This window comes from Lissotriton helveticus, chromosome 4_1 (genome assembly GCF_964261635.1).
Source record: "Lissotriton helveticus chromosome 4_1, aLisHel1.1, whole genome shotgun sequence".
In the NCBI taxonomy this organism is placed as follows: domain Eukaryota; kingdom Metazoa; phylum Chordata; class Amphibia; order Caudata; family Salamandridae; genus Lissotriton; species Lissotriton helveticus.
In genome coordinates, this window is record NC_136063.1 from 105,394,152 (window position 1) to 105,411,663 (window position 17,512).

The 17,512-nt window shown below is 47.2% G+C and overlaps 1 protein-coding gene across 4 annotated transcripts in view; it reads left to right on the forward strand.

Moving 5' to 3' along the window:
* NUGGC (nuclear GTPase, germinal center associated) overlaps positions 1–17,512 on the forward strand; it is a 1,180,213-nt gene that overhangs the window by 1,077,365 nt on the left and 85,336 nt on the right. For 3 of the 4 annotated variants that reach the window (XM_078686520.1, XM_078686519.1, XM_078686522.1), the window contains exon 28: positions 10,807–10,957. In XM_078686520.1, the coding sequence (XP_078542646.1) occupies positions 10,807–10,957 (151 nt within the window). The remainder of the gene's footprint in view (positions 1–10,806; positions 10,958–17,512) is intronic. The other variant, XM_078686521.1, reaches the window with a different exon arrangement.

The following is a 17,512-nucleotide window of genomic DNA, read 5'->3' on the forward strand; positions in this document are numbered from 1 at the left end:
GGTAACACACAGATAGACAGAGCTCTTCTCTATCTTCTAAAATGGCCAAACTTTGCCTCCAGGTACTCACAGTGGAAAATGTTTGTTCACTATTGCATCACCACCAAACAGCTGGACCCCTTAAAACCTAATATCCAGGACATCGTCTGCAGAGGTTAGGCCTTGCCTAAACAGTCATATGCATACACTTAGCTTCTGTTCTAGCTGACATGCAAAACAGGGGATATGTATGGATGGGTCTTAAGAGGGTTATACTCCCTCCACTACACCCTGCCCCTGTATGGAACCGTAACCAAGTCCTCACAGCCCTCATGGGACCCACTGTTTGTGCCCCTTCCAATTCCTGTCCTGGAAGGTTGCCTTCTTTGTGAGCGTTACTTTACTCAGATGTATTGGTGATCTACAGGTGCTCACTATACAAGAGCCCTTCATCCAGGTTCATAAAAATAGGGTTGATCTCAGAACCAATCCCACATTTCTCAATTTTGCATCTCAATCAAACTCCCAGTCTTCTTTTTGCTGCCTGATTCTGAAGCTTTGCCCATGCTAGATATCAAAAGAGTTCTTATGCATTACATTGTCAGGGCGAAGCCTTTTCTTTAGGTTTAACCAGTTCTTTGCTGACTTCATGGATCCTCACACAGGCCTACCCATTTCTAAAGCTGGCTTAGCCAGGTCAATAGTCAAGTGAATACAAACCTGCTACCACAAAGCCAAGAGCATCCTACCTATATCGCACAGGGCACACTCCACCTATAAAACAAGCATTTGCAATGCAATAGGTCTCGCATTAGGAAAGTTTGAGCTATTGGTATTGTAAATGACACATTTTTTATTTATGTGTTGGTTTTGAAAATAGCGAAATTAATAGCTATGTCATTTACAATGCCAATATTTTTTAACTTTCGCAAATGTGACACAGCATTTGTAATGCAATATGTGTTGTATTTACGTGACTTAGATGTATTGATATTACAAATAACAATTGCTTTTAAATTTTTTTAAATAATTAATACTTAAATAAAAGTTATTGTAATTTATAATGGCATTAGCTTAAACTTTTGTAAATAACTTTTGTGAAGATTATGTTCAGGGTATTTGATTGTGACGAAAATCCAAGAACAGAAGTGAAATATTAACATCTTTTTGTGACATTTGTAATAAAGCTTGAAACATTGAGAGAACATATTTGAACCAGTTGTTGTTGAATGGTTGCACAGATTTATGCTGTGGTGGTGCCGAGTGATGTTGTGGTTGCGACGAGTAATGCTGTGGTAGTGCATAGTGATGTTGTGGTGCCCCTGAGTGATGCTGTGAAGGTGCTGAGTGATGCTGTGGTGATGCGATAGAGTGTAATTATGTGGCGTGTAACTATGTGGCACTGAGTGGTATTTGGAGTGTATGTTGCATAGAGTGCAGTGTAATTATGTGGCGTGTAGTGGCACTGAGTGGTATTTGGAGTGTATGTTGCATTGAGTGCAGTGTAATTATGCGGCGTTTAATTATGTGGCACTGAGTGGTATTTGGAGTGTATGTTGCATTGAGTGCAGTGTAATTATGTGGCGTGTAATTATGTGGCACTGAGTGGTATTTGGAGTGTATGTCACATTGAGTGCAGTGTAATTGTGTGGCGTGTAATTATGTGGCACTGAGTGGTATTGTGTGGAGTGTGTGTTGCATTCAGTATAGTGTAATTATGTGCTGTGTAATTATGTGGCACTGAGTGGTATTTGGAGTGTATGTTGCATTGAGTGTGAGACGCAGGCAGAGGGGGAGCTTGGAGGGTGGAGTGAGGGTGGGGGAGGGACAGTGAGGGCTGACGCGAGTGCGCCAGCGCAGTGGGGAGTGCTGGAGGGCGAGTGTGTTGCACTGAGGGTTGTAGTGAGTTCTGGAGTGGGAGTGTGTTCCAGTGAGGGATTTAGTGAGTGCTGGAGGGTGTGTGTGCTGCAGTGAGAGTTGTAGTGAGTTCTGGAGTGGGTAAGCGAGTGCTGGAGTGAGAGTGCGATGGAGTGAGGATGGTAGTGAGTATTGGAGGGTAAGTGCGTCGCGGTATGGGTGTGACTGGGGCCTGACGTGACTACGATCGGTTTCACTGGCGCTGTGTTACACTGAGCAAAGTGCAGAAGAGCACAAGTGAATGCTGCTGATTTTGGGGTTTATTTATTTTTTTAATGTGATTTTCTATAGCGTGAACATTACCCGAAGGTATCAGAGCGCTTTATAAAAGAACCAGTTGCGATACATAAGGATTTGGGATTACATGAGTTACATAAAAGATAGAAACAGGAAAAAAATTGCAATGTTCAGGTCTGGCGCACAGAACATGTGTGTACAGTGTATGTTTTGCATTCCGCACACACGTGGCGTTGTTGGCTATACGTACATTCTGGCGTGCAGAGTATTGGGTACACGAGGGGTAGTCACTGCTATAAAGCAACGGAGCTTCGCAGGCGTGGAGGACAGGTGGATGACACGCCATGCACACACTGCCGCAAAGACTGTATACAAGTGACAGAAACTGTACTGCTGTGTTCGCCTATGTGTGACGGCGTCAGACCATTTCTGTGCACACAGTACTCAGCGCCAGAGGCTCGCTGGGCCGCGCCTTGAGCACACGCGATGCGGCGTGAGCTCGAATAGCCCAGGATGCCACCAGTATCCCTCGGGTACCATATACTTTGTGGCACAGTACTGGGCCTTGCACGGCGTACGTACTCACCACCACAGTTTACCATAGGCTCGCTGGGCAGGGCGTTGTGCACACTCTGGGTGAGGTGAGATAAAATACGATAAGATGTATGCTGTATCTCTCGTGGTCCACTATAGACTGAACCAGCGCTTACTTTGTAAAAATAATATGTGCCAAGACTCTCTGTACTGCACAAAATAGTAACAACACAACTACTAACCAATTACGAATTACTAGTAACTAATTCGGACTATTCCAGGCCCCCAAAGCTATAAGAATGGCTTGGGCGGCAGGTCATAGTCATTTCTAATGTATATTGAATTAATAATGAACTAAATTAGACTGACTGAGCCACAAGCGCCGGTGTTGACAATTAGTGGCTCCTGTTCAAATTGAGCACAGGACGGAACCCAGCAGTGCACACGTACTCACCGCGAGAGACTCGCCGCACTGCGTTGTGCACACGCGATGCCAGGTGAGCCAGGATGCGCACAAGATGTTGACGATACTCAACATTGCACTCACTGCCAGAGTTTGAGTCCCATGCGCCTAAGGTTTGGGGTGAGGGATGTCACGCGGGTCCTCAAGGGAGGGAGGTGCACTGGGTGTTTTGGTGCACACCATGGCACTGCACGATTCTGTGCGCACGGTTACCCGGTTCCAGACACTTCCCAGGTCGTGCTGACCTGTGTCACAAACGTGTGGCCTTCGGTGCTGGAAGAGGCAAACAGTGTCCTTCCAAGTGCAGGGTATATGTTGTGGCACAGGGCGCCTTGGTACCCACCAGCGCAGCGTGCCTAGGGTTTTGTAGAGCTTAGCGCTGCACTTGCGTAGCAGGAGTGCAGGTTACATATGTGCAGGCCAGGAATATCGACCAGCACAGGGTGGTACATTGAAGGTACACAAAGGAAACATCGGGTTCAACTTCAGTACAATACTCACAGTGCTAGGTGCTAATGAGGTTGTGCATACATGGTGCATGCAGTACAGACTGGGGTATAGCACAGTACTCCCCGCCAGAGGTTACCATGGGTTCGAAGAACTTGGCGCTGTGCACGTGAAGTGAGTGCTAGGCGTGCACATGGTGGTGCATGCCAGGTGCACACGTGGTGCTGGGTGTGCACTGGGCATTACATACAGTAAACACTGGGGGTCAGTACTCGCCGCCAGGGCTTGCACAGTACTCACGCAGAGCTGGGCGCTGTGCACGTGACATGAGTGCTATATGTTCACGAGTGGCGTATACAAGGTGCATAGAGTGCACATTAGGGTGCAGTACGCACCGCCAGAGCTTGCCCAGGGGCTTGCTGAGGTCGGCGTTGTGAACATGTGGTGGTAGGAGCTCACAGGTGACCTATACAAGGAACGTAAAGTAAACACTGGGGGTCGGTACAGCACAGTACGCACCGTCAGAGCGTGTAAAGGGCTTGCTGAGCTCTGCGCTGTGCACACGTGGTGCAGATGCTCAAGGGGTGCTTCATATACGCTATGTACAGTAAATACTGAAGGACAGTACTATGACAGAGTTTGCTCGGCGCTGTGCACACGTGGCGCTGGAGGCTCACACTGACCACGGTGGTGCACACAAAGTAAATACAGCAAACACGGGGTACAGTACCCACCGCCAGAGCTTACACACGGTGGTGCAGAGCTCGGCGCTGTGCACAAGTGGTGCTGCACACAAGGTACACACGTAGACATGGGGTACAGCACTCATTACCGGAACTCGTTCGGGCTCGCTGTACTCTGCGCTGTGCACAAGTGGTGCTGCATGCACGGTACATACATTTCAGTAGACATGGGGTACAGTACTCGCTGTGAAGACACGGGGCTGCATACAATGACTAATCGCCGTAATACATTTGTTCAGCTCTGCTGTGGGGAGGGGGGGGAGGAGAAATGCGAGACACGGCGTGGCGGCCATGAAGTGTGAAGCAGTGGGCGGGGGAGCGGAACCCTTTGAAGTGAAGCTCTCGGAGGCAGGCGGGAGCCAATGGCAGGCGCGTGCATGAGCACATGCACTCGACGAAATCCGCGATGGTTTAGCCCTTATTTTGCCCCCAATACTCTAGTCTATTTATTCCTTGTGGAATATAATAGACGCGACCTAAAAAAGAGAAACACAATACATGAAATAATAAGAGGTCAAATTGTATAATGAACCCTTAAAAAACTCTACTGTCACTGTTCTGCCACAGGCAAAAGGTATATTTTCCATGATGAAATGATGGCTCACAGCCTGAGTAGAGGTGAGCATTAAGGAGGGAGCAGGTAGCAGCATGTATGAGCAGAACTCAGTGGAGAAGTCACCTCCCTTTCATTTACCGCCAAAAAGGGATGCGTTCAATAGGTTGTGTTGTTGACCATGATACCGCAACAGCTGGGTTCTAATCCCGACATTCACACCAGACTAAAAGTGTGTTATCAATTTGGCCATCTGCCAAACTGGAAAGCCTTAGATATAGGCCAAGACCCTGTATTTAGTGCTAGATAAAGATGGGCATTTATACCCTCCCTAATAAAACAATTTTATCCAATGGATTTAAAATATTTTCCTATGTCTCCATTAGGGGTTGCACAAAAACACTATCATCAGGTGTACAGGGTGCTTTTAACTATAGAGGTTAACTCCTAATGAGCACTGCCAAAGCCAATATGTCTCGCCTAGACACTTGCCAATGTCTTTTAACCATATTATACTGCACGTGGCTAAAAGTAAAGTTAGAAAAAAGCATCATAACAAGTAAGTTGTGCTCTGACATGCCCAGTACTGCCATGTAGTAGCATTTTGTTTCTTATGGCGGTAGGGGATGGACAACCCGGATAAAGGGCTGGAGGGTGGGAGCAAGCAACACAGGCAACAAGAGTGTGGGACGCGGATGTAGACGGAAAGATGCAAGATGGACACGGGAGGGGGGTGGAGGGTAGGAAGCAACATGGACAAGGGTAAGGGGTAGGAGAGTAAGAGGTAACAGACAATGGTGGGGAGTTGGAGGGGAAGCAGTAACAGACAGCGGGTGGAGGTGTTAGGAAAGATGCAACTGGGTGGAGAGGGGAATATGCAACATGCATAGGAAGAATGATGAAAAAATTAGTACCTGAATCACAGTGAGCAGTGGATGAACAGCAGAAGGACATTAACCAAAGTAAATCAGTGCTTGGACTGGAAAGTGTCCCAAACATAAGAACAGGAAGTGACATTGGCAAGCGCTGGCCAATTAGGAAGCAGCAAATACGAGTGACAATGAAGCCAGTGAATAGTACGCAATGGAAAAATTCCAAGCCCCTTATGTCAAACAAAATATCTTGTAGTGACTGAGCATACGCTGTCGTCAGACGAGACCTGAAAATGGCCAAGCTTAAGCTCCTTCTTTCAGTGGGGGATTCAGGGGTGTTCACATGGAAGCAGAAATTGCTTTACTCACCTTGGTGGAATAATCTAGAACTCAAAAGAAATATTGAAGCATTGTGATTGCCGGTGTGGATGGAAAGTTCATTACTATAGCACAATGATTTCATGTATCAAACACTGGTGCACATCAAAGATAACTCCATAGATGAGAAAGTAGAGTACCAGGGAGCTGGACAAAGGAAATGTCTACATTTTACAGCGCTACAAAATTACAACAATAATTTTATTAGAGCTCTGGAATGCTGAGATGTGCATTAACTATTGTTATTTGCCTGCATTCTAAGTTTAGTCAGAGTGTGATGCAGGAGCATAGAGCAGACAGCGACAGTTACCCTGTTAGTCTGCAAGTGTCAGGCTAGATTGCAAAAGGACTGGCGCTAATAGCCTTTCTACTTCTATGCTGTTAGGCAATATAAGCTGTGAATTGCCTGTCTCCTCATTACAAATGCTCCCTTGGTTTGGGACTTTAATTGTTAAGCAGGCAATTAACAATGGCTACTTTAACAGTTGTTAATTGCCTTTCTATTCATTTTGCATCCTCATCGTAGGTTGGGGCGTTAATTATGAGGTAGGCAATTAATAGTGGTTAGGGCCTCCTTACAAGGGCGCTAACCATTGTTAACCTCTCAGAAGTGGACAGTAAGACAATAATACTTATAATTAGTGGTTTTAGTAGTATTATTATTAGTGTAATTCTTAATAAAAGCTACTGTATTCACACAGCGAAGTAAGTTATGATCAGAGGAAGAAAATTCAAACAAAATGTGCACATGTTGGAGTGAGCGCTAGTGGAAGAGGTAAGCTCCAGGCAGGTATGGATAGATGATGAGGTGGCAGAGGACTTGCGGGACTGGGTGGACATGCTACACCCCCTGAGTGGTGCAGTGCAATAGACATGTCAGAGGATGAGTCTTCTGAGAAGGATGACTAGTGTGCGAGAGGATGGCCACATGGGTGTGTTGAGTAAACATAGCATGTGGGTGTAGCAATAGTGTTGAACTGGTGGTTGGGATTCACTGGTACCGCATCAGAGTGGGGTTGTTTCACCGGGGGAGGTGGGGGGGGGGGGGTCTAGATGTGCTGGCGTGCGCTGGGAATAGTTCTTTACAGGTGTTGTAGATTACAAAGTAAGTCTGTTATCTACTGGGGATGGAATAGTTAGATGGGGAATTGTGATTGCAATACACTGCTGAAAGGATTACACAAGAATACATCATAGTATGTACCACCATATGGATGCGTATATGTAATGAATGGAAATGCAGTTGTGCCATGTACAAAGCATTATTATTAGCACACATATTTATTGTGAGTTGCTGCATACACTCACAGTGACATAAAAACTCATAAGATTGGAGATCAAATAAAGTACATTCAAATTAGACAACATATAAAAGACAAGGGGGTTTCCAACAAAGGGTGGGTTTCCATGCCCTCTCTGCTTTTATTAGCAGCTGGTTCCTATTAGGGAGGAACCAATAAAAGGCGAGTGATAGAGCCGGTGGTGTGTTCCTACAAGCCGCGTTTCTCACTCAGCCACCCATGTGTTTAAATTTACCAATCAACCCATAGAGCCCCTCCCGCCAACAAACTGCATTCCATAACTCGCACAGTTCTCATTATTTTGATAAACGTAGCGCTTCATAGATAACAAGTGGCTGTCTATCAAGCCTGCCCGACCACCACCCCTTTAAATCTCCAGCAGGGCCATGGTTGTATCCTTACGTGACGTACCTGTCCTCGCTCGCCGTGATGACCCCGTCCTCTTTGGGGATGAGGAGAGCCACGGTGACGGCATCCAGGTGGCCTTCGATCTTGTTGAGGAGGACCGGTCTGCAGCTCAGCGGCCCGGAGTGGATCTCCGCTGCCATGTTGCTGTCTAATCACGGAGGGGCAGCATCAGCTGACACTGGCAGAAGCTCGGGTTTCGCTTGGTGCGGGCAGGAAATGGTTACCACAGCATAGGCAAACTAGCAACCGGAAGTTCGGCAGCATGAAGACGGTCGTGGGGCGGGACTTCCGCCTTCTGCGTGAAGCCCGCATCCACGGAGTGCCAGAGAGCAGCATTGGTGACGCGGGGCTCCGCGGTGGCTGCAGAAGTCAGGAGTGGCGGCGATGAGTTGAGTGGGGCTTAGTTGTAAGGGGGCGGGGGTGTGTGTGTGCAGGAGGGGGTAGGGGGCTGCGTCGGGTGTATGCGTACGTGTCTGTGTGCGCGTGTGTGTGTGTGTGCAGGGGGGGCGGCAGCGAGTGTCTGTGTGCGCGCGCCTGTGTGTGTGTGTGCGCGTGCAGGGGGTGGGGCCTGGCTGTGTGTGCGCCGTGTTTGCATGCAAGCCAGGCGAAAGCAGGGGCTGTGTGTGCGTCTGCGCAAGCGCGCGCGCTCCCGCGGTGAAAACTGAGAATGGGAAAGCGCGCGGCACACTGCTGTCTACATTCCCAAATACGGGCAGCAAAAGGTCTCGAGCAGACTACTTCTGCTCGACCTAAAAAGGAGCAACTATGATTTTCCCAACCTCCTCCCTGGGGGCCATTCTTCATCGCAGTTTCCTTCTCCTATCAAGTAGTTAACACTGGACAATGTGCATAGTGCACAATACCACACTCACTTGATTCTCCATGCATACTTCACCCACTGTGCTAAAACAGTGGAGTTGGTGCCCATGTGAATTAGCTTCCAGGGCACGAGTTGCAGCATATCCCATGACTCATAGAACTGCTTACAAGAAAAATGACTGGCAAATGTCTGAGCCTAATACTACATAGCAGAAGTATGCATCACAAGTGAATTTAAAGCAGTACACTGTACGTAACATTTTCCTTTTGCAAAATTTCTTGCAGCCTTTCTGATGGCAAAGCAATTTTTTGAGTCTGAACCATGATAATGGCTTCTGCACCTGCAACACCCATGTTTCCCAAGGAAACTAGCAGCCCTCTATTTTTGGTAAAAAGCAAAACCAATGGGGATGATGGACCAAGTGTTGAACTTTGCAAGCACTCACCCCCAGTCAACTGATCTGGTTTTAATCCATCATCATTCTTTAGCTCAAATGCAAATCAGTCTGACCCTGTGCCTCATGGGATTAGTCCAGCCCGAACTGCCAAGCCATGTCTTCCCTGGACCGGAAACAAGCTTCCCAGGACCGGTTTCTGGCTATCAGCTGTCATCAGCCAGACTAGCTTGAATCCAGTGGCAAAGTGATCAAGGGACCCACGTCTGGACATACCCTGCCAAGTTAGCGCGAACAAAGCAAAATCAGAGGGGATGATGGACCATTCTTCTACTCACTCATCCATATGTATACTCACCCATCCACCCCTGACTCGCTCATTCATCATCTTTGTGTGCACTCATTCATTCATTCAAGCACTTCCATCCCTCACTCTTTGCCTGGTTCTCACATTCACCAACGTACCCATTCATCCATCTCACAATATATACTAGCCAGTCTTCAAAGTACATTCAATTTTTTTTTTAAAGAACTGTCTCTCCTGGCTTTGTCAGTTCACGTTGTTGTTTAGTTTTCTACCTTAATGTTGATAAGATCAATGCCAAGTGTACCTTTACAGATATGCTTATGTTTCTGTGGGTAGTTTAAATGCCCCCTGACTTTGCTCTGAATGTCAAGGGCTGTCGAGCTAATCACAGTCAATCAGCCTCTCAAGCATTGCAGTACAACTGGTAAAACAGGAGCAATATACATAACATCTGCTTTGATAACTTTGAGTGTCCTTTAAGCTTGGAAAATGCAGGGTGCATACATCAAATCGCTGCGCATGCTCTGTGCATCACACTTGTGCTTTACCCATCCAATTTAGAGGTGTGGGAGTGCCAGGTTTTCACCAGTGCCACTCTGCTATCGGAAACAAATAATGAACAGTTTGACCATCACAGGGCCATTGGTCATTGTATGTCAGAACATATGGTACAAAGAGAAGAGGTAAACATGGAGGCAATCCTGCCACAAAAAATCATACATCTTCAAGCCGAACACCCAACTCGTACTATGAGTGCCTTTAAATCCTTGCCAGTATTGGCTAGTTTAAGAAGTCTAAGAAACATACATTTGTATAATTTCCCTCTAAAACGTATCTAGAGTAAGTGGTGGTAGAGGACCCCCTGAACAACTCTGTCGAATTCTCAAAATTCTATCTGGTTTAGCCAATCCTCTTTGCAAATGTTGCATTCACCTTAAATTATCCAACAAACTTGATATCCTAAAGAAATTGATATTTGTCTATATGTACCACTTTAATAGTTTGGTACCCATAGTTAAATTATGTTCTTGCCTGTCAGTGTTCACATTTTCTTTTGATAGTGCTCTATTTACATCCAATATATCCAGTGATCCTTCCACACGCATCACCATTGGCCTATCGAAAATATAATCGTAACTTCAAAGTTCACAAGCATTCCCCAGATCTTTTAAGGCAGCTATGCTTTATTAGATCATCAGTGTTTTATGATATTATTTCATCAAATATTCATACTAGGAGAATGTTTGCCAATGTAGCTTATCCATTGCTAAATGTCACAGAAATTGTGATGGTTTTATATGTCTAACTTAAAGACTTCTTGTGATGCCTATCTTGTTGCTTGTTTAATGTTTTGTCCAGGCATAATTTACAGTCTTAAAGGAATATGCAAGCAAGATCTACAACCCTAAAAGCTGTCTTGTGTTTCTGTTCTCCACATCTTGTTTTGTTTAAGCAGCATGCTGAGTCCCACAAGACCAAGTCTCTGGGCTCCTGCAACACAATGTCCCGCCAAGAACGAGAATACCTCCAAAGAAGGCCCTTTGAAGTACCTCCAACCTGCTACCATTGGTGCATCTGCCTATGAGGTGTCCTGTCCCAATAATGTAAGTGGAAATACATATTCTGCATAACATTTCTAACAAAAATGGTTGCTACATAAATTTTATGGCTTGGTTGGTTGTTACTTAAGTGTGTGGGAGTAAAATGCCCAGGTATATCCTGGACTTATTACAGTCCTGTTCTCCCGTTTGATGACATGCATATTGCCACTTACATCTTGTGCATTGTCTCAGACACCTTCTAAACACCCAGTAGCTGTTCAGCATTGATTTGCGTGGTCTTCCTTACTTCACCACTGCTCTCTTAGCTTGATCTACTAAGCTCTTCCTTACTTTCTGCTTCAGTATATGTTGCTTCAGAATCATCTGCTGACTGACAGTATAACGCAAAAAAGCACCCAAGTCTCATTTGAATTCATTGTAGATTTCCTTACATCGTACATTTCAATTTTTTAGATGTTTTTGCTTATCTTTCCATCGTCTTTATTTACATTTTCATAACATTCAAAGGATCCTTGACATTGTGATTGGCCATCACAGCCATCTTAGTAATCATACCACTAATAACAATGGCTAGATGAAAGACCAAGCGTCATCGCAAAGCACTGCAATTATTGGACTGTGGTCCTAAAGAACAAGTTACTTACCTTCGGTAACGCTTTTTCTGGTAGATACAATATCTGCCGGTGGATTCCTCACCTTGTGAATATCCCCCTTGCGTCAGCAACGTTCGGAATTTTTCTTCGTAGCACGCTGGCGTGGACGACGTCATAGGAGCACGGCATCGCGCGCGACTCCATCTGACGTCACCGACTCCTTATTAGACCCACGTCGGCGTGATGACGTCAGTTCTGCCCTTTTTTCCGTGCCTTCGAGGCTCCCGGACGGACCAACGATAGTAAATATACATATACACAGTGTACATAGTACATACAAATCAAAACCGCACACAAAGTGCACAGCAAAAGTAGCAAAAACCAGAACATATAAACACATAAAACCAGGTATAGCAGAGTGGACAACGGGAGGCGGGTGGGCATGTGAGGAATCCACAGGCAGATATTGTATCTACCAGTAAAAGCGTTACCGAAGGTAAGTAACTTGTTCTTCTGATAGATACATCTGCCATGTGGATTCCTCACCTTGTGAATAGAGTCCCACAGCAGTCCCCACTCCCGGAGGAGGGTGTCCACTCTGCTACGCCAGGAAATCTTAGAGGACAGAACGCGCGAAATGGCCATCCCTCCTCACCTCAGTATCCAAGCAGTAGTGCTTCTCGAAAGTGTGACGGGAGGCCCATGTCGCGGCTCTGCAAATGTCCTCAATAGGAACACCTCTAGACAAAGCAGAAGTTGCAGACTTTGCTCTTGTCGAATGTGCTCTAATACCCTCAGAAGGGTCCGCACCCGCCAGGGAGTAGCAAATCTTGATGCACAGGATTATCCACCTGGAAAGTGTGCGCTTGTGCACCGCTCTGCCCTTCTTACAGCCAGCAAAACCAACGAAGAGTTGATCATCAACACAATAGTCTTTAGTCCTATCGAGATAGAAACTGACCGGCAAACAGAGAAATGCCGACAAAGCCGAAAGATACCCCTTGACCGTGGCAACAGCAAATCCTTGCTGCACCAGAGAAAGAGCAAACTGTAAAATGTTAGACAAATGAGCCTTCAAAGGGTCAACATCCCTCTCCCTACACCAAGAGACAAATTTACACCACCTATACGAATAAATGGACTTAGTGGAGTCACGCCTGGCAGAAAGAATGATATCCACCACATCGTGAGGGAGAGAAAAAGAATTCAAGTTGCCCCGTTCAATCTCCAGGCATGAAGGTGTAATGTCTGGAGGTGGGGGTGTAGAACCTGGCCCTCCATCTGAGAGAGGAGGTCTGCCCTGTGAGGGAGACGGAGCGGCGGGTGAGAGGAGAGGTGGAGAAGGTCTGTGTACCACACCCTTCTTGGCCAATCCGGAGCAACCAATATAACTTGGGCCCGATCCTGGCGAATCTTCCTCAGAACCCGAGGAATCAAGGGTATGGGGGGAAACGCGTAAAGGAGTTGACTTCTCCAACTCAACTGAAACGCGTCCCCCAAAGCTCCTTGCATCGGATACTGGAGACTGCAGAATGACGGGCAGTGAGCATTCTCATGAGTGGCAAACAGGTCCACCTGAGGAGTCCCCCACATCTGAAAGATGTCGCGAACCACCTCCGGGTGAAGCCTCCACTCGTGGTCGGCAGAGAACTGCCGACTGAGACTGTCTGCACGAACGTTCAGAACTCCGGCCAGATGATTTGCCATCTGATGGTCCTGAACCCAGGACCAGAGACGCGGAGCCTCTGCAAAGACACTGCGACCCTACCCCTCCCTGCTTGTTGATGTACCACATCGCGGTCGTGTTGTCCGTCAGGACCTGAACCGACTGACCGCGAAGGGAAGGGAGGAAGGCCTTGAGCGCCAGACGTATCGCCCGCAATTCCAAAAGGTTGATGTGAAGCAACCTTTCCTCTGGAGACCAAAGACCTTTTACCTCCAGGTCCCCCAGATGAGCACCCCACCCGAGAGTGGATGCATCCGTTATCACCGTGGCCACCGATGGAGGAAGTTGAAAAGGCTTTCCTTGCGACAGATTGCCTTCCACGCTCCACCAAGACACATCCGCTGCAGCTTCTCTGGAGATCCTCACTGACTCCCTGAGATCTCCGTTGTGTTGATACCACTGCCTGCGGAGGCACCACTGGAGTGCCCTCATGTGCCAGCGTGCATGATTGACCAACAGAATGCAAGAATCCATCAGACCGAGCAGACGAAGGACCTTCAGGACTGGAACAACCGCTCCATTGTAGAATAAAGGAATCATTTCCTGTATGTCGTGAATCCTTTGAGGTGGAGGTAATGCACGACATACAGTAGTGTCCAGTACCGCACCTATGAACAGGTTGCGCTGGAAGGGCACCAGGTGAGACTTGGGTACATTTATCGAAAAACCCAACCTGTGCAACAACTGAGTTGTCTCTTGCAGATGATGAAGCACATTCTCTGACGACTCCGCTTTGATCAGCCAGTCGTCTAGATAGGGCAACACAGGAATCCCCGATCGTCTGAGATGCGCAGCCACCACTGCCATCACCTTGGTGAAAACTCGAGGCGAAGTAGTAAGCCCAAAAGGAAGGACCGCAAACTGGTAGTGTTGTGATCCCACCGTAAAACGTAGATACTTTCTGTGCGACTTCAGAATGGGGATGTGAAAATACGCATCCTGCAAGTCAATCGACACCATCCAGTCTTCTTCCATCAGCGCTTGAAGAACCTGTGCAAGTGTGAGCATTTTGAACTTCTCCTGTTTGAGATAGAGGTTCAAAATCCTGAGGTCCAGGATTGGCCGAAGCCTGCCATCCTTCTTGGATATCAGGAAATACCGGGAGTAGCACCCCTGACCCCTCTCCTGCTCCGGAACCACCTCTATCGCACCCTTTCTGAACAGTGCCAGGACTTCTTCCTGCAGGAGAAGAAGGTGGCCCTCCGAACAATAACCTTGGCAAGGAGGGTAATTGGGAGGGAACGCCTGGAAAGGAAGTGCATACCCATTTTCTACGAGATTGAGAACCCAAAGATCTGATGTAACCGATTTCCAATCCCGTAGAAAATGAGTAAGCCGACCCCCTACCGGACCCGCATGATCCAGAATGGTGGATCTAGGGCTGCTTTGCTGTTGTAGGTGGGGGGTGGGAATTAGAGGAAGAAGTTGAGGAGGAGGAGGCTTTGCGTCCACGAGCACGTCCACTTTGTTTGCCTCTGTAAGATTTATACAAAGGGTTCTGCTGTTGTTGTTGCTGTTGCTGGCCTTGCTTATAGGAACAAAAAGTGGATCTACCAAATCCTCTAAACTTCCTAGTGGCAGAACCTCTAGCTTGAAGACCCAAAGATCTTGCTGTAGCCCGGCTATCTTTGAATCTCTCCAAAGCCACATCCGCCTTCTTCCCAAAGAGGCCTGTCCCATCAAAAGGTAAGTCCATTAAAGTGGATTGAACGTCTGCTGAAAATTCAGAAGATTTTAGCCATGCAGCCCTTCTGGTGGCAACAGTAGAACCCATAATTCTGGCAACAGAGTCTGCCGTGTCCATGCCACTCTGAATGACTAAGCGGGCTGCAGCTTGAGTGTCGGAGACCACTTCATTAAAGTTTTTCCTATCCTCAGGAAGCTTAGATGACAGTTGCTTCACAGAGTCCATCAAAGCATGTACATATCTAACTAATAGACAAGTAGCATTAGTAGATTTTAGAGCCATGCTACTTGATGAGAAAATCTTTTTAGCATATTGGTCAAATTTCTTTGAGTCTGTGTCTGCTGGTACCTGAGGAAATGAACCTGCCGATCTGTTGGAACAAGCGGCCTGTACCACCAAGCTCTCAGGAGAAGGATGTGAAGTGAGGAACTCGGGGTCACCAGGTGCCACTCTGTAACGTCACGCTACAGATCTGGAAACCGCAGGAGCAATCAAAGGTTTCTTCCAAACTTCCATTATTGATTCAGTTAAAGCCTCAGTGAATGGAAGTGTAGGCTCTATAATGGACGAGGGTGAATGTAAAACCTCTGTAAGAATATTAGGTTTGTATTCAACAGTAGGTAATGTCAGATTAAGTAGATCTGCAGCCTTCCTAATCACAATGTGGTAAGGTGTCACGTCCTTTGACGGTGCATCAGAAACTGATGGCAAACCCCATTCCGGAGAAAGTTCTAGGCCACTGGCACTATGAAGGTCGTCAAAACAGTCTCCTTTATCCAGAAGTTCACCTTCCTCCACTTCAGGATCTTTGAACTCCTTTTCTTCCAAGAGGCGCTGAGCTCTGCGTCTCGACCATTCCATACGAATCGAAGTCGATGGATTCGGTAACGACTCCGATGGAGTCGGATCCGGAGTCGAGCCGGGGCAGCAGGAGGATGAGATTCACGAATCGGCGTGGTACCTCGATCAGACTCACGAGGTCGATCCGGAGTCGGCGAAGCCGTATGCGGAGTCGACGATCTCGGCGGAGCCGTACCGAGCCAAGGTGTAAAAGGTGTCGGCATAAAGGGAGCCGGGGCGTAAGATTGAGGAATGCCCAAGTTGAAAGACAATGGACCCACGGGACCAACCGGTGCACCAGTGGGGTACATTGCTCTAGTATAGACTCCAAACATCGCATTAAGAAAATGCGAGGGGTCTTGTCCCGGACCAGGAAAGGGAGGATACGAACCAGTTGGTTGTTCCGAAGGAGGTTGCTCCGACATCGCTTCATCCTGATTTACAGGGACTTCTATCGGAGTCGGAGTCTGAGGGACTTCTTCTTCTACCTCATGATCCGAAGAATGGTGTGATTCCGGATCAGGTTCTTGTTCCGGCGTCGGGGAACCTCGAAGAGATTGCAAAGGAGAAGGAGATACAAATTCCTTATGATGTCTTCGAGACTTTTTCTTTGAATCCGAAGAGTCTTTACCAGAGTGATGTCTCGAGCTATGTTTTCTCCTCTTGTGTTTCTTTTTTGAAGAGCCAGAAGCATGACCTGAAGCCGATTTGGATCCGGATCTTGATCTTTCCCTGGACCTCGACCTCGCTCTGGACCTCGAAGCCGACCTCGACTTCGATCGCGACTTCTGTCTCGACTTCGAACGTCTGGACGTCGATCTCGAAGATCTATCAGCTTCCCTTCCTTTTATCTTCGCTAGAAGAAGTTTAGCCTCACGTTCACGTAAGGCCTTAGGGTTCATTTTGAAGCAGGATCGACAGTTCTTAACGTCATGGTCTGATCCAAGACACCATAAACAATCACCATGTGGATCGGTGATCGACATCATGCGAGCGCATGACCCACACTGTTTGAACCCTGTCTTCCTCGACGACATTCTCGACGAAGAAGGAACACTCAACAGATGAAATAGTAACACTAAACAGAAGAAGATACTAAGTATCGCAGAAGATCCCAGAAACCGTTAGCGTCGACGACACGGAAAAAAGGGAACTGACGTCATCACGCCGACGTGGGTCTAATAAGGAGTCGGTGACGTCAGACCGAGTCGCGCGCGATGCCGTACTCCTATGACGTCGTCCACGCCGGCGTGCTACCAAGAAAAATTCCGAACGTTGCTGACGCAAGGGGATATTCACAAGGTGAGGAATCCACACGGCAGATGTATCTATCAGAAAATATTGAATGCAGTGCGCAGACTTTGTTTCTCCTTTCAAAGGCTTTGTTGTTTATAAGGCTTCGAACGAATGTTGCGTAATATTGTGTAACACAGTGCATAAATTTCAATTAATCTGAGCCTCTTCTTCGCTTTAATGAGGCCCTTACAGACATACGTTTGAGGACCTGGGCAAACCCTGCTCAGACCCCACTGTCAGTTGAGTAGTTGCCAGGCACATCGCCCTGCTCTAGGTGATCCATATTTCCTCACTTAGCACCCTACTTCAGAGAGCCTAGTGATACCAGTCTGGGCCACCAAAATCTAACCAAAATTGTTCCCCAGTACTTCCCTTACAGGGAATCAAAACTAAAGGAGATCTTTGGGAAAAGGATCTTTTCTTCCGCAAACTTGGCTCTTCATTTTATTTGCACC